General features: G+C 47.0%; 1 protein-coding gene across 10 annotated transcripts in view; it reads left to right on the plus strand.

The window, feature by feature from the left end:
• The window catches only part of UBASH3B (ubiquitin associated and SH3 domain containing B), a 147,733-nt gene that overhangs the window by 11,887 nt on the left and 112,939 nt on the right, over positions 1 to 22,907 (plus strand). The window contains exon 1 of one of the 10 annotated variants that reach the window (XM_035722947.1): positions 8,448 to 8,523. The exons of 6 other annotated variants lie outside the window; for them this stretch is intronic. In XM_035722947.1, the coding sequence (XP_035578840.1) occupies positions 8,463 to 8,523 (61 nt within the window). In that variant the 5' untranslated portion in view covers positions 8,448 to 8,462. Of the gene's footprint in view, positions 1 to 8,447; positions 8,524 to 8,554; positions 8,719 to 18,008; positions 18,037 to 18,446; positions 18,476 to 22,907 lie in introns of those variants that run through there. 3 more of the 10 variants (XM_035722946.1, XM_035722948.1, XM_027579904.1) reach the window with 3 other exon arrangements.

Here is a 22,907-nt window from a genome sequence, read left to right on the forward strand (position 1 = left end):
TGCACACGTGGGCCCACCTGCACTCACCTACAACGTGGAGACGAGTGGGGATGTGTGGAATATGAATGGATGATGGCTTTATGGGGTGCTCTGGAAGGAAATGCTAGAGGAAAGAAGGGGGAGAAAGAAACAAGCAGAAGACCCTGAAGTGGGGGTAAGTACACTTACCCCAAAGAAAGTACATTTACCCCAAAGAAAGGGAAGTTGTACTTTGTGTGGTAGGTTTTATGTGAGCATTGGATTTCTGAGAGTTGGTAGACATGGACAATGTACAGAATAATACATGGTTTTAAATTTAGGTGATTTGGTGAGTGACGGTTGCCAAAGGATGTGAAAATTAGTGACATCTTTGTTTAAAAAATTATTTATTTATTTGACAGAGAGAGAGAGAGAGAGCACAAGCTGGGGGAACAGTAGGCAGAGGGAGAGGGAGAAGCAGGCTCCCCGCTGAGCCAGGAGCCAGACGTGAGGCTTGATCCCAGGACCCTGGGATCATGACCTGAGCCGAAGGCAGATGCTTAACCAACTGAGCCCCCTGGGCACCCCGTGAATGTCTAGAACACAATACTTTGTGAAAGCTCTAGATAACAGAAAGCATACGTAGATAGAGGTGTTCAAGAAATGTTAATCATTATTCACATCTTAGACTGCACCTCGTATTTAACTGCGTGATAGAAATCACTTGCCCCTGGCTTGAGAGTCACGTATGAGGAATGATAGGACTTGCTTCAGGGTGAAGCAGCTCATACAAGGTTCCTGCCCTCGATTTGGGACGACTCCTGTATCTCTGTTGAAACAGAGTGTTCCTGCATCAAAAAGACCTGTAGAGACAGAATCTCAGAAATGTATAGCTAGCATTGCTTGTGGAGCTTGTCCAGTCCAACTTCCTCTTTCTACATAGAAGTAAAATGAGACAAACAAATGAAGTGACTTTTTCAAACCAGCTGGTCTGTGACAGAAGCAGACCTTAGGCCTCCTGACTCCCAGGCCAGAACATGGTTTCTTTTTTATATACATCAGGCTACTTCCCTGAGTGCAGGCTCTGCCTCCAAGAAGGAGATTGCTAACAAGGCTTTCTGGCTCTGTTTTCGGGAGGAATGGACTGGGTTATTATCGTGATTAGCCCTTTCACACAGTTTCTCTGCCTTTTCTATCTGTTTCACTCCCCTCCTTCTGTCTGCCATGTGTTTACATCTCAGCCTGAGGAAGAGGCAGCTAACTTGTCTATGGCTAGTTGGAGTGGTCACCTCTGGGAAGAAGGGTGGGCTGGGTGGGGACGGGAGCATCACACCGGTGGTAGGGGCGGTGTTGGAGGGGACCCAGAGTTGTCTCAGTTACCCACCTAGGACGGTAAGAACAAATGTTGCCTTCCGCTATGGTGGAGAGAAGACTGGCTTTAGCGACAAAAGGCTGGCTTCAAATTCTGGACCTCATCACTTTCTCATCTCCAAAACCACATCTCAGGATGTGGTTTTGATCAAGTGTTTCAATACGTTGGATGAATCAAAATGAGGCAATGTATATACAAGTAATAAAAATCACCAAAAATACCCCTGAAAAAAATAATACATTATATGTTTATAAAAAAACTTTTTTTAAAAATCACCAAAAGTCACGCACGTGTAAAGTGATACTACTTATTGTCAGGGGTCGGGTCCTGGTACTTTGAGGCTCTTCCAGAAAGCCTGTGGACTGTTGGTTTTGTGTGACATTTGGTGGGCCGTTCTAATCCTCCCTAACCAAGCTCTCTTGCTTCAGAGAGGCTAATGCTGTGAACGAGGAACATGAGGAGCCCCTTGACAGGCCAGTTGCATCAAAGTGAACACTTCCTTCTGGAAGTTTAAATTTTCACTTCACCCCTTTTGGGAAGTAGGGACATGAGTCATAATGAGTCAGCAAGTGGCTTTTGTGAACAACAAGAGGTTTTGTGACATACAGCACATGTGACCAAAGGCATGTGTAGTAGAGTTTCCTATCGCTACTCGAACAAACTTGTAGTGACTTAAAACAACACAAATTCATTCTCTTAACATCAGGAGATCAGAAATCCACCATGGGCATGATGTGGCCTAAAATCAAGATGTCAATAGAGCTATGCTCTTGCTGGAGGCTCAAGGAGGGAGTCTGTTTCCTTAACTTCGCCCGCTTCCAGAGTGTGCCTGCATTCCTTGGCTCATCGCCCCTTCCTCCATCCACAGAGTGTGCCTGCATTCCTTGGCTCATCGCCCCTTCCTCCATCCACAGAGTGTGCCTGCATTCCTTGGCTCATCGCCCCTTCCTCCATCCACAGAGTGCACCACTCCCACTTGACCTTCCATCTGTTTCTGCCTCTCCTGCTTCACTGTTTCCTTCAGAAAGACCCTAACGACTGCAGTGCTCTGGCTCAAGATGCTGAACTTAGTTACATCTGCAAAGTCCCTTTCACCCTGGAAGGGAACGTATTCATAGGTTCTGGGGATTAGGGCGAGGGCATCTTTAGGGGCCATCGTTCTTCTACCATGGCACGTATGTGCGTGTGTAACACTCTTGGTCTGCATGTCCTCCTAGTTTGTGATGTTCTACACAGGACAGAGGTCTACCAGATCTCCTCATTTGCCTTTCCTATACCTAACTCCTCACTGGTTGTCTCGTCGCCCTCATCATTCCAACCCCAGCACCGAATATTCATAGCTAACCTTCGCTGAGTGCCTACTTGGTGCCAGGCAGTATTTTAAAACATTACATGTGCACTATTTTGTTTATTCTTTGTAACAACCTTCTGAGATAGAAGCTGTTATCATCCCCATTTTACAGATGAGAACACTGCGGCACAGAAATTTTTAAGTTGCCCAAGACCACACAGCTAGTAAGTGGTAGACCCAAGGGGCAAACCCCAGGCAGTCAGATTCCTGAGTCTGGGTTCCTAACCAGCACCCACAGTGATGATGTGTAGCTGGTGTTTAGTAAAGTTTGATGAGTAGCAGAAGGAAACAAACTTGAGGTCCAGAGAAATGACATGATGTCTTTAGAATACATAGAACCGGGAGTCAAGAAGGCAACCTGATTGTTTTAATATGTTTAATCTCATTGGTTTAATCTCTTACTGGGCCCAAATAGTTGCAATGTGGTTGGCTGTCTACTGGTTTTGTATAGAGTTACAGTGATATCGTCACCCTTTCTGAAAGCATGTGTATGTGTTGTGTGTACTACCCATCTCAGCTCCAGACTTTGAGAAGACAGGCAGAAGATTGTACTCAGGAGTTTACAGAATAGCATGTCCCTGCCAACCACATCTCCTGGACGCTATCTGTGTTGCAAATTGAACCCTCCACAAGAGACACAGGAAGCGTGCTCCTATTCCTGTGGCCTCTGTGAGGCTCCTTGGACAGAGTACATAGTAGTTTGCCTGGTACTCATTTGAATGAGATAGTGCAGAGCCCAACTCTTTAGTGCACAATAAATGGTAGATATATGGTGATCCAGATCACTAGCTTTGGAATCACAAAGTTGTATGGGACGCAGGAGGGGACTCTGGGTGAAAGTTAATGAGCCATTGTAAATCTTTGGTGAGTTCCTAAGTTCTCTTCCCAACATCTTTAAGACTTGGGGCCTAGAGATAATTTAAGTAGCATTCGGTTGATTGGGTAAGCGTTCTGGGGAGGCGCAGGGAGATGAGGGGAGTTGGCTGAGGCGTGTGGAATGGCTCTTCTCCATACAGAACCACACCACTCCTGCCTTCTGCCTGGCTCACAAGTACTCAGACCTACTCCCCTTATCAGGAAGAATCCCTAACACATCAGCACAGTGGTGATGATGTAAAGGGGCCCTGGGGGAGTCAGCTCTTAGGTAGGTCTGATCATCAAGATGAGCTTTTAGGGACCTCAGACCTCACCCAGACTTTCAGCAACTTCGTGCGTCAGGATTGAGGAGAACGTTTGAAGTTCTTATCTTCCTGCAAATGTAAGATCACAGGCTCTCAACTGTAAGGCTGAAAAGACAGCCATAACCCCTTTGCTGTCTGGCTGCTTCAGGCGCCACAGACCTCCGGGTGTCACTTCATCCATCAGGCCTTGGCAGGGAGGTGGCAAGTGTGCTTGTTTTGTTCTGGCCTGTGGCTGGCAGCCCTGTGGGCCAGTGGAGTGGGGAGGTGGGCCAGCCGAGGAAGAGGGGCTGGACACCAGTAAAACTGCTTCAGCAAGATGGCGTGTGTCCTGCGTGACTGGTGAAGGCTTTCAAATTGGATGACTCTCAGGGGACCTTGGGTAAACAGAGAAGGTTGCTGTTTGCTAGACAGCTGGCTCTGAAAGATATGGAAGATAAGGGGGCACATCTCACTTGAATTTCTTTTTTAATTTCTCCTTTCCATCTTATGCATTGTGGGGAACTAGCCACTGTTTTTCTGAGTTGACCCGGGAACCAGGTAATCTGGGGCTACATATGTTTAGTCAGAAGAAGATTTAAAGAGGGTATGGGAGATGTTGAGGCAGGGCAGAAAGAAGAGCCTGTTAATTCGACAGAAACTTACTGAGCAACGACTTTGTGCCAGGCACTTGGGATTTGTGCTGAGTGCTAGAGGTACTGATAGGAGTAAGACCCTGTCCCTGACCACAAGTTGCTCTCAGGCTCTTGGGCAAGACAGACTCAAGCAGAGGACTGCAATATCATGTGATAAGATAGAGAGGGAGGGAGGTTCTCTCCTCTGATATCTGGGGGCCTGTCATAAGAAAAGAGGATGCTTATTTTGTGGACTTTGGTGGGTAGTTATATTGCTGGGGGGGTGTGGGCACCTTCCAGTTCACCAGAAAGACAGTTTGGAAACCAATGGCTCAGCTGTGGTGTGCTCTAGTACATTCTCTGCCCAGTTATGACTGATTGTAACTGAGCTTCCCTCTCAGCCTCCTCAGAAGGACATAGTTGGAGAACATATCTGAAATCCCTGCAGGGATTAGGTTTGGCCAGCCTGGGATCTGAGGTCTGTGGGGAAGGATATGAAATCTGAGGGTGTCCTTTATGAGGAAGCTTCTGGATAGGTGCTTTCACATGCATGATTCCACAGCTCTGACAGTAAAACAGATCATTTCCCCTATTTAATATATGGGTGGGGGGGGATGAGGTAGGTGGGTGATGGGCATTAAGGAGGGCACTTGGTGTAATGAGCCCTGGGTGTTATATACAACCGATGAATCAGTAAACTCTACCTCTGAAACTAAAAAAAAAAAAAAAAAAGGAATAAAAATAATAAAAATAAAATAAAATATGGAAAAAAAAAAAGAAGCCTACAGAAATGCACCCAAAGCTATTAAAGGGTACGACTAGGCAGTCCCAGGACATGCGCATACAGATAGCCCAGAGAGGGAACTCACTGAGTCCCAAGGTACTGAAAAGCCAAGAGGTAGGAAGAGCAAGTGGGGGGTAGACCTGACCTCCAAGCCTGCTGTCTTTAAAGTGCCTTTGTGCCAAGTCTCTGGATTCTCTGAACATCCCCTACCCAAGCATCCCTTTTGAAGCAGCCTCACCAGGGTTGGTTAGGAACAATGCGTTCACACGCAAGGGCTGAAGGGAGTAGTGTTGACCTCAGGTAGTCGGATAAGGGCCTCGGAAGGCGTGAACCTCAAACACTCACTTGTTGGGCACGTACTTACCGATGTGTAATCAGTTCTGTGCATGTGATCACTTTGGGGCAGAGGGAGTGGGCAGAGGCTCAGAGAAGCAGCAGTGAGCCACATGCAGAGGAGATGGACAAGTCCAATGTAACCAAGCCAGGACAGAACAGCACCCCCTGAGAATAGGAAAGGAGAGAACTTGTAAGGAAGGAGAATGGCTTTGAGTTTATAACAGACTCAGGAGGTTGGAATTTTTTTTTTTTTAATTTATTTGAGAGAGCGAGCGCATAAGCAGAGGGGGAGGGGCAGAGGGAGAAGTAGACTCCACGCCAAGCTGGGAGCCCAATGCGGGACAAGACCCCAGGATCATGACCCCAGACGCCCCACCAACTGAGCCACCCAGGCGCCCAGGAGGCTGGAATTTAAAGCCATAAAAGAAATAGCCTTAAGTGAGCCTTGAATTCCTTGCAATAGAAAATTCCAGAAGGGCTGATGTTCTTTCTGTTGTCACTGCAGTTTCTGATGATGGGGAGAATGTATGTTGCAACACTTCTTGCTAAAAAATCCGAGGTTATTTCCTTGTTTGGTTTTCTTTGCTCTGGAAATGCCTTTTTCTACAGAGGGAGTTTTCTTCTTTAAAAGAAAAAGAAGAAGATCACCATCAAGGAGGAAGTACTACCATGTTTCTTTAGCCTTTCTCTGCGCACTGCTGGACTCCTGCCAAAATATTGGGAGTACCATCGGAGAGCTGTGTGTCAGGGTCCAGAGTACCTCTTTCTCCTCCTTGCACCAGTTTCCTATTCACCGGGTGGTTTTGTTTGTTTGTTTCAACGTGCAATTATCGGGCTTGCTCGCTGCTAGGATCAAAAGAAAAAACGATGCATAAGGAATGGCCCCTGATGCCTTGGTGCTCCCAGTCTAATAGGGAAGACTGAGAAGTGATCAGATGAATGCACTGCACTCTGCCACGTGCCCAGAAACAGAGAGAGATGTAGACAATGCTATGGAACAGCACCGGAGCTAGCAAATAACTCTGCTTGGGGGTCCGGGGTTCTTCCAAAGATCTGGATGCTGTCAAGTGCATTCATATGAGGTCCTCCAGGGTGCTGGAGAGAAATATCATTTTTGAAGACTATTTTTTTAAAGATGTTATTTATTTATTTATTTATTTATTTGACAGAGAGAGAGAGGGAACACAAGCAGGGGGAGTGGGAGAGGGAGAAGCAGGCTTCCCACTGAGGAGGGAGCCCAATGCAGGGCTCGATCCCAGGACCCTGGGGTCATGACCTGAGCCGAAGGCAGATGCTTAGCGACTGAGCCACCCAGGCGCCCCTGAAGACTATTTTTTTAGAGTGTTTTAGGTTCAGAGCAAAATATAGAGATTTCCCATATACCACCGCCTCCCAGTCTCTCCCATCATCAACATCGCTCCCCAGAGTGCTACCTCTGTTACAACTGATGAATCTACATTGACACATGACAATCACCCAAAGCCTGTAGTTTACCTTAGGGTTCACTATTGGCATTATACATTTTATGAGTTTGGACAAATGTATAATGACATGTATCCATCATTATAGTATCATACAGTGTGTTTTCATTGCCCTAAAAAGCCTCTGTGTTCTATCTATTGCCGATTCATCCTCCACCTACCCCCCCCCCACCAACCAACCCCTGGCATTCCTCCTCCTGCAGCCACTCCATAATGTTGCCTTTTCCAATATGTCATATAGTTGGAACCATATACTATGTAGCCTTTCCAGATAGGCTTCTTCTACTTCCTAATATACATTTAATGTCCCTCCATGTCCTCATGGCTTGGTAGTTCATTTCTTTTTAGCACTGAATAATACTCCCTTGGCCACAGTTTATTTATACATTCACCGAATAAAGGACATCTTGGTTGCTTCCAAGTTTTGGCAGTTATGAATGCAGCTGCTATAAACATCAGTGTGCAGGTTTTTGTGTGGATATAAGCGTTCAGCTCTGGGAGGCCTGGGTGGCTCAGCCAGTTAAGCATCTGCCTTCGACTCAGGTCGTGACCCCAGGGTCCCGGGATCGAGTCTCATGTCAGGCTCCTTGCTCAGTGGGGAGCCTGCTTCTCCCTCTACACGCTGCTCCCCTTCTTGTGTTCTCTCTCTCTCTTGCTCTCTCTGACAAATAAATAAATAAAATCTAAACAAACAAAAAAATAAGTGTTCAGGTCCTTTGGGGAAATACCAAGGAGCTTGATGGTAAATGCCATTTATAATCATCTTTTTTTGTGCCAGTCGCTAGCCTCAGCACCTTGCATACACTATGTCAGTTAGTCTTCACTGAAAACCCATGCAGTTAGTAGTAATTTGTAGTAGACCCATTTGCAAATGAGCAAAAGGTGATTGAGCATGCCTCATGAATAATGGCAGAGCTGGGTTTCTTTTTTCTTTTTTTTTTTTCTTTTTTTAGAGCTGGGTTTCTAACCCTAGCGTTTCTGAACGTTTCTGACTCCGAAGCCCTTTCCATTAGACCTACAGTCAGGGTGCCTCAGTTTCTGCTTTCCTGGTTTATTTTTGTTCCTGGATGACAGCTTTAAACTCACACACAGAGCTGCAGCACCCTGACTGGCAAATTAACGTTACTGGCAGCTCACCCAGCTGCTGTTTCCTGTGTTTATAGCCCACATTGCAGGAAGGTGTTTTAAGAGTTGTTTCGAGTGTTGTGTCTGCTTCTCCTTGCGAAAGTGTGGATGCCACTTCTGAGAGGGAGGAAGGTGACATGGGTTGCTCAGTGTTGGGTGGCAGTTCCCACTGGGTGGGGATTTGGAGAAGAATGTGCCTGTCCCTGGAAGAGATCAGAGGCTTTGTTCTGTTTGGTCTGCGACCATGTGGTCTCAAGAAGTCAATGGACTGTGAGGTCAAAGTTCTAGAAGATGCTCTGCGGCTGATCTTTCCTGTGACTCTGGGTAAGACGGTTTATGTCTGCTTTGCCCATCTGTGCAATTAATTATCCCGAGTTTCCAGGAGTGCCTCTGATGAGCCCAGGATCATGTAGATCCAAGGGCCCCAGACAAACAGGATGCATTCCTGGCCCCTGAGAATCCCTCAGATGAGAAGAGGGGCAGACAGATACAGAAGCAGTGGAGAATCACCAAACAGAGGTATGACCTGCTGCCAGGACAGCTGGCTTTCTTCCAAGTTTTCAAAGGACCCTCTTGAAACTGCAGGGTGTTTGGAACTGTTTTTTTTTTTTTTTTTTTTTTTTTTGAGCTTCTTAATTAGAGACAGCTAGTAAGATCTTACTTTTGTTGTGAACCTGCTGTGTGTGTGTGTATGTGTATGTGTGTGTGTATGTGTGTGTGTATGTGTGTGTATGTGTGTTTTACACTTTTGTCCATCCTGAGGGGATTAGTAAGTAGTGTTTCCATTTTACCAATGAGAAAAGCCAGACAGATCAATTAAAGGCTTTTTCCAACTGCAGTAAGTGACTGCACCAACATCCCCAGGTTAGTCTGTTTTTGGAGCCTTTCCCTTTCTACAGCCCCCACCAAGACCCTTTGAAGATTTCATTTTAACCATTCAAGATACCAACAAACATTCATCCCCTGCTGAAATGTCTTCTGCTTCTCTTCCTTTGGCTCCCTGCTCTGTGTTTGCAGGTATCCACTTCAGTATCAGTCAGGAGGTGATCACCATCAGATTGCTGCCTGTCTTTCCAGCCCCCTCGCCCTCACCTTCCTCTCTGCCCCAGTACTCTCTGTACCACCCAGCTATCTTTGACGGCTCCAGTTCCCACAATTTTAACACCCCTGGGGCTTGCTCAAGTTTGTTAATCGATGAATCAACAAGTGCCTTCTTCCTGTGTGCACTTTTCTCTCAAGTGAAATCATAAACGTCCTTTTCACATATGTTGCCCTTTGAGAAAATTTCTCAGATTGCATTACCCGTTTCTCACGTCTGGGCCAGGCTCTCCCCATTCGCGTCGTGAGGCAGAACGAGTGCGAGCACATGGCCTTGTGTGTACGTGTGCGCAGGCGCATCTGTGTGCGCGGCCCCAGCACGTTGGATGCACCCCATCCCATGCCTCTGTTGGAGCACTTTGCCTATCACATCATCGTTGGTTTACCCCTCTCCCAGACTAGAGTGTCTCCTTGGAGTGATGGGTGTCTTCGTTCCTCCTGTTTCCCTAGCACGTTGCATGGTGCCTAAGTATCTAGTGAGCACTCAGTACGTTTGTCCCTTCATTGACATTTATTATTTCTGCGCCCTGTACTACGTGCTTTGGAGACAATGACAAGCAAAACGGGACTGGTCCCTGCTGCCTTCATGAGCCTAATGAAGGTTCGTTGGAGGAAACCCAGCTTGATCAGATTCCCTGTGAAGGAAGGCTGCGGTGTAGTCGGCTCGGGCTGCCGGGTCGCAGTGCCGCGGGCTGGCCAGTTAAACCTCCGTCACTCTCACACCGTTGTGGAGGCTGGAAGTCTAAGATCAAGATCTGGCAGGGGTAGGGTTGTGGCGAGGACCATCTTCCTGGTTTGCAGACGGCTCCGTTCTCACTGTGTCTTCACACGGCCTTTCCCGGGTGGGTGCTTGTGGGGGGAGAAGTGCATCTGCTGGTAGGAAAGAATCCTCTCCGATCTCCGCTCCACCTTCGTGAGTTTCTCTCGCCCTCATGGCCTTGCAAAGGCCCCATTTTCCGGTACCATCATGTTAGGGGGTAGGGCTTCAACATATGAATTTGGGGGGTGGGGGGAGGCACAATTCCATTCAGTCCATAGCAACTCTCAATGACCTTCTGGAGAGAATAGCTCTGGGGATTTGGGGATGGGAATTTTAGGGCAGGCGGAGGAGGGGTGGGGAAGATGCCCTCCTGAGCAGGTGGGGGCGCACCCAGGGTGGGTTCCTGTGCCCTCCACACCATCCCGTCCTCCCCCGTCATCCTTCCCCAGGCCTCTCAACTAACTGGGCTGACGGAGGGGTTGCTGCTCCCTCCTCTTCTTGCCACTGTGGCTGCCCTCAGCCTGCAGTCTGTCTGGCTGATCCACATTCCTCAGGCTTCGGGTAATCAGTAAGGAAATCGAAGCCATAAGAAATGAGAAGGGCTGATGCCTGCAGCCTCAGGATGTGTTTCCCAGGCCTTCTCACAGAGCGCTCATCAGCACTGTGCACGAGTCAGGCCCAGGACGATGGACTCCCCACCTGGGTGCCGAGCCTGCTGGTCCTGCTGCCGGGACCAGCGCTGCATTCTGGGGGGTGTGTTTTCAGGAGCTGCTCCTTGGGCTCAGAAGTTCTCTGTACTCCACAGAATGGCGAGCCCCGGGAAGAGGCTGGCTATTCCCAAAGGCTCTAAGGGTTTCAGAGCACTGGCTGAATTTCTGTCTCTCTGAAACACTATAAATTGAACTCCTCCATCAGTTGCAACAGAGGGCATCGATTTCTGAGGCATGGCTTGGGGAAAAGAAAACACCACACCAGGATTCAGACAGGAGAGGCTGTAGTCTGTGCTCTCCACTTTGATTTGCTGGGTGATCCCGGACGTTTCTGTTGTTCCATTCCACGTTACACACGTTATACCCCTGCCATGTGCCAAGAATTGGGCTTGGTTCGTGGACAAGCGGGAATATGTGAGATGACCTCTGCTTTAAGGACCCAGGTCCCACGGCGTGTGATTCAGGCTGTGAAGAGGGAGATGAGGTACCAAGGGACCTCACTACAGGGCCACTTAACTCAGCCTCAGGAAATCCGGGAAGGCTCCTCTCAAAGGAGGTGCCACTTAAGCTGAAGCATGAAGGACAAGAAGCTGGACAATTGGCCATGTCCAGGGTGGAAGGGTGGGGAGACGAGAAAATGTTCTAGGCAGAAAGACCAGGGTGTGCATAGGCGTGTGAATGAGAAAGCCTGGTACATCGGGGAGCAGAAGGCACACGTGTGTACGCGTGGGAGTGTGTTTTCGGGTATGTGTGTGAGAGGCATGGGGTGGGGGGGTGGTAACAAAACCGGACAGACTGGCAAGAATCACGTAGTAGTAAGTCTGAGTTTATTTTGAAGGCTCTGGAAAGCCCCAAAGGATACTGAGCGAATCATGGCGTCCCCAGATCCGTCTGATCGAGCCTAGCCTTGCCACTCAAAATGGGGTCCCCAGACGAGCAGCTCAGGCAGCACCCGGAGCTTGTTAGAAATGCAGAGCCTCTGCTCCACCCCAAACCTGCTAAATTAGAAACTACATTTTAATAAGATCCCTAGGTAATCTGTATGTACATTAAAGCTGGAGACCTACTGATCTATGGTAAGGGTCAGCAAACTTGATAAAGAGCCAGAGAATGAATATTTTCAGCTCTACAGGCCACAGGGTCTCTGTGGCAATGACTTAACTTCATGGCCATCCTGCAAAAGCAGGCAGATGATATGTAAACCAATGAGCATGGCTGTGTTCCAATAAAACTTTATGGACACTGAGATTTGAACTTCATGTTATTTTCACCTGTCACAACAATATTCTTTTGGTTTTGGTTTTTTACAATCGTTTAAAAATGTAAAGCCCATTTTTTGCTTGTGGGTTCTATGTAAAGTAGGCGGCAGACTGGATTTGACCATGGGCTATAGTTTGCTGACCCCTGATCTGTAGGATTCAGATCCTCAGCTTTCACATAATACCTCTTGACCTTTACGCTTTATTGCGAAAATCCAGTGAGCTGGGAATGACATGGAAATCCTTATTTTCAGATGAGGAAATGGAGCCCAAGTGGGAAAATGACTTTCTCAAGGTAACACAGCTACTCACTGGTTAGGACTCAAACACAGGCCTGCTTACCTCCAAGCAAATGCTTGTCCTCTACTCCATGTATAACCAGTTTGAAAGGAGAACTAGAGCCTTATCTTCTTTCCATAACATAAGCAGAATAAGCAAAGCTTAAAAGGCAGATTACCTTTTTCTTTCTGATAAATTACAAACAATTCATTGCAGGCTTTTTAATGTCAAAGCCAAATGCTGTGAGCAGCCTGTCCTGGGAAAAGGTATTCTGCAGAGCAAGATCCAAGGCTTTTCAATACCCAAAATGAGATATTGAGGCTCTTTTTTTTTTTTTCTAATTTAGCAAAATAAAAGTTAAAGTAGGTGCTACTCCATAAGAAATGACGTTTGACTAGAAATTAGTTCATATATACCTATTTGTTTTTATTTCAAACTTGTTCATTCATGGTAATTAATGGGTTGTTCATTACAGTCATTATTTACAAGCATAATAGAGTGAATGAACCGAGTGCCCCACCTGTTTTCTTACACAAACCTGGAGCAAGCCTAAAAGATTCTTATTGCAAAATCCAAGACATTATAAATCTTTTTTAATCCACCAATAAATTCCACATCCATAAATGCATATCCCCAGCTATCACCCTTCTCTTTGCCCAGCCCGACTCCTCGATCCAATAGAAAGTCACTCACAAAAAGGAAATGGAGCTCTTGCCTCCTTGTACCTCTTGTACTTTAGACAGACAAAGATGAGATTTAGAATATAGGTCTTGGATCACTCAAACTGAAGACTCCACTCTGAAACCATGTGTGCAGCGAGGTCCTCTGGGATCATGACTGAGCACACCTCTAAGTGAAGTGGGGCCCAGGAAAGTGGGAAAGTGAGGGTCTTATCAGCCATTGTAATAGGCATGGGTTTATATGCATCCTCCAACACCTGCACACACATACACTTACACATGCACGTGCACGCATGCCCACGCATGTCCCTCTTGCTAGCTTGATCCCTGCGGTTGTAAAAAAATGCGCTTCTACCCAGAAGCTGGAGAAACTGGTGAGGTTGCTGAGTGCTGCGGGGGACGGGGGCATAAAGAGACAGTCATCTGTTGCCATCATGCAACCACCGCTGGGTCAGAGCATCCCGGATGCTCTGCTTCTGCTTGAGAAGCCTTGTGTGCTGAGTGTGGCAGAAGCAAGGCTGATTCATCGCTGCCACCTGGGGTGGCCCAGCTGTCAGAACAGGAATGGCCCGTCTCCCCGTCTCCGTCTTTCCTGCCCTGTGCAAAAAGCGACCGGTTGTGAATCAGCTGCCCAGACGGAGGCATAAGGGAAGCCCAAAGGTTAGTGGGTAAGACAGCGGAGTGCAAATCCTCCTCCTCAAGTAGTACCCTGCTGACTCACTTTGAGGCCTTGAACAAATTACTTTTTCGTAAATAATTAATTTTAACAGCGTTCATTTATTTAGTACTTGACTGTGTGGATGGTACAGTGGAGCCATGGTTTAGACCCAAGTGTCCGACCCACCGCTTCATGCTGCCTCTCACCTCCCCATATGAGATCCCACCTTATCTGCACACCAGTTCTCTAATAGGGATGGGAACCATATTCCCATTTTATAGATGAGAACACTGAGGCCCTGCGAAGTTCACTGATCCCAGGTGTGGGGCAAGGAGGGACTCTAAACCTCCTGACTCCAAATTCCATGTTCTGTCCAGTTTGCCTTTCCTGAGCATTTATTTTTCCATATGAGAAGTTGAGAAATACTTCTTTCTCCCTCCATTGGTTCCCGGAGTCTGAGATATACATCTCTATCTAACCAGGAGCCTCTCTGAGGGAGATGGTGATCGGGTCTCCAGGGATCAGCTCTCCTCCCATTCTCTCCCAGCAGGACTGGAGGAATAGCCCTTCTGCCTACAGCTCGCCCCTCCCCCTTCAGGAAGGGCCGCAACCCAGTCTGGGCAACATTGTCATAGGGAGCCTGCTCCATAGACTTCATCAGAGTCATCCTGTAGGGATCAAAACTTTTATAAACTACTGATTTTTTTTTTATTTAATGGAAATTTTCAAACTTTTATAAAAGTAGCAAGAACAGTATAATGAAAGCAAACGTATTGAGCACTTCCTACTTTGCTCTTAAAGCATCTATACCGTGTACTTCCTGCCCAGTCTTCTACTCCAGGTTTAAAAAATTAATTCCTAGATATCGTACCATTTCATCTGGATGTATCTCTTAAAGATTATAACTCTTTTTAAAATATAACCACAGGGTCATTATCACACCTGAAAAATAATTATGTAGTATCAAGTATGTAGTCAGTGATCACATACCATCTATTGCCTTATAGTTATGGGTTTTTTTTTTGTTGTTGTTTTGTTTTTTAAAGATTTTATTTATTTATTTGACACAGAGAGAGAGAGCACGCAAAAGCAGGGGAAGCAGGAGAAGGAGAAGCAGGCTCCCCACTGAGCAGGGAGCCCAATACGGGGCTCGATCTCAGGACCCTGGGATCATGACCTGGGCTGAAGGTAGTCGCTTAACTGACTCAGCCACCCAGGTGTCCCTTTGTAGTTTTTTTTTTTTTTTAATAATTTTTTTGTGTGAGGGCGCCTGGGTGGCTCAGTCGCTAAGCAGCTGCCTTCGGCTCAGGTCATGATCCCAGAGTCCTGGGATCGAGTCCCACATCAGGCTCCCTGCTCAGCGGGAAGCCTGCTTCTCCCTCTCCCACTCCCCCTGCTTGTGTTCCTGCTCTTGCTGTCTCTGTCAAATAAATAAATAAAATCTTAAAAAAATAATAATAATAATTTTTTTGTGTGAACGAGGATTCAAATGAGGTCCATACCTGAACAGACATGTACGCCTCTTAGTGTGGCTCCTTTCTTTTCCCACCCTTCTCTTATTTTTTATTTGTAATTTTTTGGTTGACAAAACTAGGTCATGTGCCTGTACTTTCCCATAGTCTGGATTATGCTGATGGCAGCCCCAGGATGTCATGGAACATCTTTTTCTGGTAGTTCTTACAAACTGGTAGTTAGATCAAGTGGGGACTATTGATTTTTTTCAAATTGTGATATAATGAGCATACAGTTATATTAATACCAGGTGTACAATATAGTGATTCAATAATTCTCTACATTACTCCTTGCTCATCACGATAAAGGAATGATCAGTTTTTATGTAGATTTCATTTGGATCAAAACCTCACCTGACCAGGAACTCTTGGTGAGACACCAGATACAACACAAGTCCTTATAGGAGAAATGGGAAAGTCACTGAAGAATAATGTAAAATGGGGTGTTTGTCTTATTAAACCAACTGGCGAAGTGTGTCCTGTGGTTACAAGATTGGCCAATGAGACGTGATCTTGTGAACAAGCGTTTATTGAGTACCTACTATGTGTCCTTCATGACAGTAGGTGTTGGCGCTTCAGAATCAAACGGAGCATAGCCCCGGCCAGGGATGCTTTTTCTCTAGTGAGGGACAAACCAACAAGTCAGGGATGATGGTATATCATGGAAGTGCTGGGTAGAGTTCTAGATGCCAGAGCTTCGGAGAAGGGGAGGTTCGTCTCACTGGGTGATGTGAAGCTTCCCTGAGGAGGTGACATATTATGAAGGATGAGAGACAACAATTTTAGAACTGAAAGTATTTGGTGCAGTTTCCTAGATGTGCAAAAATGGAGAGGAAGTGAAGGGATGCAGGCCTGTATTCCTTTTTAAAGATTTCAAACAAGGATTGCAAGCCGAGGCTAGAAATCCTCGAATAACTGGAAAATCATTTGTCTAGATCTCTCATGCCTTAACTTTTTTTTTTTTTTAAGATTTTACTTATTTATTTGAGAGAGAGAGAAGGAACACAAAGCACAAGAGCTGGGGTGGGAGGAAGAGGGAGAGGCACAGGGAGGAGAAGACTCCCCACTGAGCAGGGAGTCCGATGTGGGACTCGATCCCAGGACCCTGGGACCATGACCTGAGCCGAAGGCAGACGCTTAAGGACTGAGCTACCCAGGGGCCGCTCTCATGCCTTAACTTTTGTGTCTCATCAACATTTCATCGTGTTGTCACTGTGCCAAAAATATAAAGAACCAGCACATCCTCATGTGTCCTGATCTGAAACTGCTCATCTTGTCCTGGCGAGGTCAAGGATTAACGTTTGCTGCCAACATTCCTGTGGCCTCTGAATGAGAAGTTGAGGAAGGTGAAAGCTCCCTTGTGCCTGCAGTGGCAGGATCCCTTATCTTGATCTTGTTTGCTTGCTTGCTTATTCTCTGCCTACTCTCCTGCCAGAACGTAGTAGCTTCCTGCGAGCAAAGATCTTGACTGCCTCCCTCCTCACTCTGATCCTACTGTTTTCCACAAGAGTCCACCAGAGCATGTGCGCCGGAATATCGTACAATCCATCAATGTGTCCATCTTTGCCTATTTCCTGCTTTTCTCCCCGGGGTGGTCTTTCCCTCTGGACGTTTCCACGTGTGAGTTCTCCAGTGTGCAGGCGGAAACGGACTCACGAAACGTAAAATGTGATAAGCAGAAACATCTCCGTGATCATGATGGCACCTCTCACTGTTCCAGCACATTACAGTTTACAAGGCATTTCTGTGTTAAGGTGAGGGCAGAACAGGTACTGTCACCACCATGAATGGATGAGGAATCCAAGGCTCTGAGAGGCTGAGTGCATAAGGTCACCAAGGCAGGGAAGAGTGAGGCAGCCTGTAAACCAGGCCTGCCCCATGCCTAAGTCCACACCACACTCCCCTGTGCAACCCCACCAGACCATCAGGCGCATCTCCTTTCTCTGCTCGTGGAAAATAAAGACCGACATAAAACAGCTTTCATCCCAGGCCACTCAGAAGGCCCTCTGGGGGAATCTGAATCCATCTTCAGCCTTAAGTGGTTTAGAGTTTTTAGGGGAACACAATATTTGGGGGCTGCTTAAGTGCCCAGCAGAATGTCTGCCAGCAGAAGCCTAAGTGGTTCCAGGAGAAGTAGACTTTGTCTCCATCAGGCTGAGTGAGGTCAAGTCAGAGACAAATGCCCACAAAGGAAGAGTATGCAGAAAACTGGTTAGCGTGTGGCCTGGTGTAGACACAACAAGACTCACATCCAGTTCTGTGAGGAAGGGCAGAGCCCTGTGGTGGGGCTCGGAGCTGGTGGCCCTGTTTCTTGCAGCTGGTACTTTGGGATGCTATGGGCTGTGCGGTGGCAGATTTACAAGAAGGCGTGAAACAGTGCTGATGTCTTAAAGGTTAGGAAAATGACTATAAAGCATATTTGGGGGCTGCATTTGTGCAGGCAGAGTAGGCTCTTGGTCATGAGGCGTAGGGAAAGAATGTGGCCTTGGAGGAAAGGCCATCTGGGCACAGGAACAGAGCTCGGGGTGGTGGACTTGAGGGGAGAATAGAGGGTCGAATATTCCGCTTCCTCTCCCTGTCCTCATGGGGATAACTAACCCAGGTATTGACTTCCACCCTTCCCCTAGGTCCCCTTCTTCCCCCACCTCTGCTGTCACATGCCAAGTGATCTCAGACAAGCCAGGCAATCTCTGAGTGAGCTCTGTTTTTTCCCAAAATGAAGCTGTTTCCTGTTTTTCTTCACCTCCAGGGAGGTGAAGAACGATAAAGATGAGAAGTTGGAAGTTTCTCCGAAGCCACACAAACGGTAGATGATTTTGATGCCATCACCTGAGATGCTTTAGGAGGGTCTAATAAACATGATGAGACCATGACATCTCCAGGTATGCTTAAGATGGCAATGGGCCATCCACGGGATCCTGCCCAAGTCCCATTTGGCGGGGATGGCTAATTGCATGACTTGGCCCTTTGACTCAAATCTTCTATTTGAGACAGCCCCTCATAACACTGGATTTCTTTTTTTTTTTTTTTAAGATTTTATTTATTTATTTGAGAGAGAGAGGGAGACAAAGATAGCGACAGAGAGTACGAGTGAGATGGGCCAGCATGAGCGGGGAGCAGAGGGAGAAGCAGACTCCCCACTGAGCAGGGAGCCTGATGCAGGGCTCGATCCCAGGACCCTGAGATCATGACCTGAGCCGAAGGCAGACACTCAACCGACTGAGCCACCCAGGTGCCCCAGCACCGGGTTTCAAGCGGGAGGTTTTGTGCTACGCTACCACCAGAGGGAAGATTTTAGAACTTGAGAATGGTGGAGAACAGGTGTGTTGTCCTGGGGAAAGGATGGATGAGGAGGGGCTGGGAGAGAGAGATCAAGCCAATTGCATGTCCCCTGCTATGCCGTGTTTTTTACATGCTATCTTTATTCCTTTCGACGGCCCCTTTAAACCCATTTCACAGATGAGAAAGTTAACAATTTGCCCAGTGTCACTCAGTTGGTAAATGAGATCAAGGTTCCAACTCCTGTCAGCCTGAAGCCAAGGCCCACATTCTTTCCCCCGACACCTCAGAGTCTTGCCACTTCTCCGCGACCACGCACGCTCCTGGTGCTCCCAGGACTCCAAGCTGAGAGAATTTTCCCAGCCATGAAGCTAACTCTGTACTGTCTCATCTCCCTGTCCAGACACTAATGCCTCATCTCAGTAACTACTACTACTAATGATGATCAGAATAATAATAATGGAGCAGAGATAGTGTTTGTGCATTTTGTTTTGTTTTATTAGGTGGGCTCATTTTGGAGTCTCTGCTTAACTTCTTTAGGGCATAGTGATCGGGGCCAGTTGGGATGGCAGGAGCCACAGCTATTGAGAGAGAAGTGTTCATCTGCCTTCAGTTCTCTCTCAATCCCTCACTCATGTGCTCTACGTCTCAGCAATAAGAGGAACGGCTGAGGGGACCTCTTGGTTCTGATTGGGGAGACGTCCATTGTCTAAAAACTGAATCTATTAGAGAGCACCTTCTCTAGGATCTGGACACTAAGTGGGATGGGGATGGGCTCTTGGTTATATCTGATGGGCCTTCAAAAAGCCCCACAATTTAAAAAGTGGTATGTGCGTACTGTGTACATTTTGGACACACAAAGAAGAAACATACAAAGAACAAATACCATAGTATATATGTTATCTATAATTACATATAAATTGACGGGATTCTTACCTAGCAATTTGTTGTGAATATTTTTCTATGTCACTAATTATTCTAACATGATTTCTCATGCATTTCTAGCATGCCATTAGATGAAAATACCATTTAAGCAATTCCCTGTTTTTGGAGATCTGGGCCATTTTGTTGCAATGAACGTTCTCACGCATAAATTTTTGTGTCCTGAAGAGCAGAGTGAGATTAAGGGCATTAGTTTCATCTTTTGTAAAATGGAGGTAATAATACCCATTTCAAAGTCCTGTCACGAGGATTATATAGAATAATACACATAAGGTACTTAGCAGAGTGCCTTGCACACAGTTAGCTCTCCATAAATGGTAGCTCTTGTGACTAGCTTACTTTTCATCTGATTATTTTCTTAAGTGCCCAAAAGTAGAATTACACTCTCAAGGTTTCTGAGGGCCCTGTGGTTTGTGTTAGCCTCTCTGAAGGTCATCAGGAAGAAGAGCAGGTGGAACAGGAAGCCTCTGTGATATATCAGCTCAGCCATGGCTCAAGCCGATCAGGTAAGGCAGCCATTGACCCCCAAGTGGAGGGTCACCCCCATGGCAGTCAGACTGCCCCGGGCCCCAGCATCCCTGGCTGAGACCGGTACTCCTAATCCACCGACACTTTGCAGGGCCCAGTGGCCGCTCAGGTTTAAATATACACCCACGAGAGCCAGTGAGAGCCACAGAAAGCCATCCCTCCCTAATTATCGCTACTGCTAGAAGAGGATTCACCTTAGAGTGGGTCACACGTGTCCTCTCCATCACGGCAGAGAATTCCAGAGCTGAAAGGAAACTTCTTGATAGTTGGGCCCAATCCCTTCACTTCTGGGAAAGGATGAAGCCCAGAGTGCTTAAATGATCTGTTCAAGTCATAAAAGAAGTAAGTGGCAAAGCCAGAACCAAACCCCAGGTCTTCCGGAGCCCTCCCCTGGCCTCTCCCTGGACCCTGCTTATTCCCAGCAAAAGAAAAGGAACCCAGGATTAGAGGTCATGGTTAACTGGTTGTCCAGATATGCGTGCCTCTCTTTCCAAAACGAGTGTTTCTCCTGAGAGGTTCATCCCTGGAAAACTGAAACCACATGGCTGTGTGCTCTGCCCTACGCCTGTGCTGGACCTTTCCTACAGACAATCTGGTAACATCATCAAGAAGCAGGAAGGAACTTTTATAAGGTGGCTCTTATTTTTCTTCCACCTCCTAAATTTCATATCGTGTTTGAAGCTGGTTTTTTAAGAGTCACTGTGTTCTGCACAGAAACTTCCGCAGCCAAGCAGCATTTCTCAAACTGGGGGAAGCCAGCCTTTGTTACCTCAGACGGTTTTTGACACAAGACTGTGGGTGAAGAAAGACCAGCTGCAGCCTTCTCGTGTGGAGAGAATGCAATTATAAAAACGGTGCCAAGACTGTTCCTCCCCCTCGGGTGCTGCTGGACTCCCACTTAGCTCCTCAGTCAATTTAAAGTTTAAAATCTTTAAAGCGTATTTTGGGGGGCACCTGGGAGGCTCAGTCAGTCAAGCGTTTGACTCTTGATTTCTGCTCAGGTCATGATCTCAGGGTCGTGAGATCTAGCCCCATGTCGGGCTCTGCACTGGGCATGGAGCCTGCTTAAGATTCTTTCTCTCCCTCTCCCTCTGCCCCACCCACAGCCCGCTCTCTCTCGCGCTCTCTCTCTCTCTAAAAAAGAAAGTGTTTTGGTGAGATTTCAAAGATAGCAGTTCATCTCTTATTGTGCTAGCCACTGCCATTTGCAGGAAAATCCCTAAATGTCAAATTGTGGATTATTTTACAAAAGAAAAAGAGACACCTCTAGAATCAATGAAAAGGCTGCCTTGATTGGCCTTCTGCTTGTGAGTGTGGAGCTGGTGATTTTTGCCAAGTCCCACAGCTCAGGCAAGAGGCCACGGTGGCTGTTTTGTGGCAAGGCCTCGTGCCATGGGAGCGGCCATGCCTGGTAGCTTAATTGTACTCCCAAAGGGCACCGTCAAAGTGACCCTTCAGCAGGTGCATGTCCATCTGCCCAGGATTTGGCTTCTGACCATGAAGGAGGGCAGTAGGTCAGGCAGAATAAGGTCACAGTCGGGGCCAGGCTGGTAGTTAAGAACATTGGAGATTTTCCGGCCTGGGTCCATTCCTTGGCTGTGTCACTTATGTAACCGGGGACAAGTGACTTAATTTCCCTAAGCCCAGATTTCCTCACCTGCAAATTGGCATCAACAGAAGTACCAACCTCACAGGGCTGTGGGGATAATTAAGTGAGAGAATGCTTATAAAGTACCTGGCAAATAGTAAGCACTCTATAATGTCAGCAATAAGTTTAATATTGTTACGCTTTTACTGCCTGGGACTTTAGGGAGTTTTGAAATTGGTAAGAGGAGAGGCGAATAGAAAAATATTTTTGTACTAGACATTGATTCCTTCTGAAGGTATTTAGTGATTACTCACTTTATGCCAGTCACTCGCTAGGCCTTGGGGATACAGAAACAAGAAGCTCATAGCTTAACCAGACCATACAGAAACACAGAATTGCACTGACCAGGGGTTAATCCTACAGTGAAAGGGATACAAGGAGGTATTGTGGGCACAGCGGGGAAGGAAGGTCACAGCTGGCTTGGGGAACAGGCCTCCTCAGAGCAGGAGCGTGGAGGGAGTTCGCATGTTGGTGAAGACATTCCAGGCAAAGACACCTTCTGCACAATGACTCTGAGAAGGGAGAGGCAGGGTTTGTCTGGTACACCAAGAGCACACAGGGAAAGGGAAAGAGCCTGATAATAGGCTTTTATTCAGCACCAGAGGTAGGAGACACATTGCCCCCCCTCAGCAAGTAGAGACTGATAGGGAGAGAAAGAAAAGCATTTAGGGATTACCATGTGATAATCCCAATCATCAAGGGACTCATATAATGCGCCTACTGAAAAAGATTTCTATTCTCGACCCAACGTTGTAAGGAAAAACCACAAAGGGATGATGACATGGCCAAAGACTAGGAGAGGAGAGAGTTAATCAGTTGGTGGAAAGTGGAGGAGAAGGAAAAACATTCCATAAAGGGCACAAAATGGAAAAGGACGTGGAGGTTTGTGAGGGGGCGTGGGTCACTGGAGGGCAAACAGGCCAATAGGTATGGCTGGAATAAAGACGGCTAAGATGCATGCATTGATTCATTTGACAAATATGTGTGCGGGGCCCACAGTGTTCCTGCATGGTGCCCGAGGCTCTGGGGATGCAACGGTAGAGCCCCAATCCTGAGGCGGATTAGGAAGCACAGATGGTATGCGTGGACCATGAGGTCTGATTGGGGTGATATGCAGACATAACTTTAAGAAACAGTGAATCACATGGTGAGCAATGATTCCTTTTTTGATTCTGATTACAAGGTTGTGGGGAGAGTCTCGGTGCCGAGCCAGTGCGTCAAATACTGGTTCATCTTTCTAACAGGGAGCTCTTGGCCTTATGCTCAGAGCGCTGGCAGGCAAGAGTGTGCAACGGGGATTTAGTAAAAATATTGTGTTTCCTGGTTTTTGTTTTCATTTTTTTAATCAGCGGATAT

This window comes from Zalophus californianus, chromosome 11 (assembly GCF_009762305.2).
Source record: "Zalophus californianus isolate mZalCal1 chromosome 11, mZalCal1.pri.v2, whole genome shotgun sequence".
In the NCBI taxonomy this organism is placed as follows: domain Eukaryota; kingdom Metazoa; phylum Chordata; class Mammalia; order Carnivora; family Otariidae; genus Zalophus; species Zalophus californianus.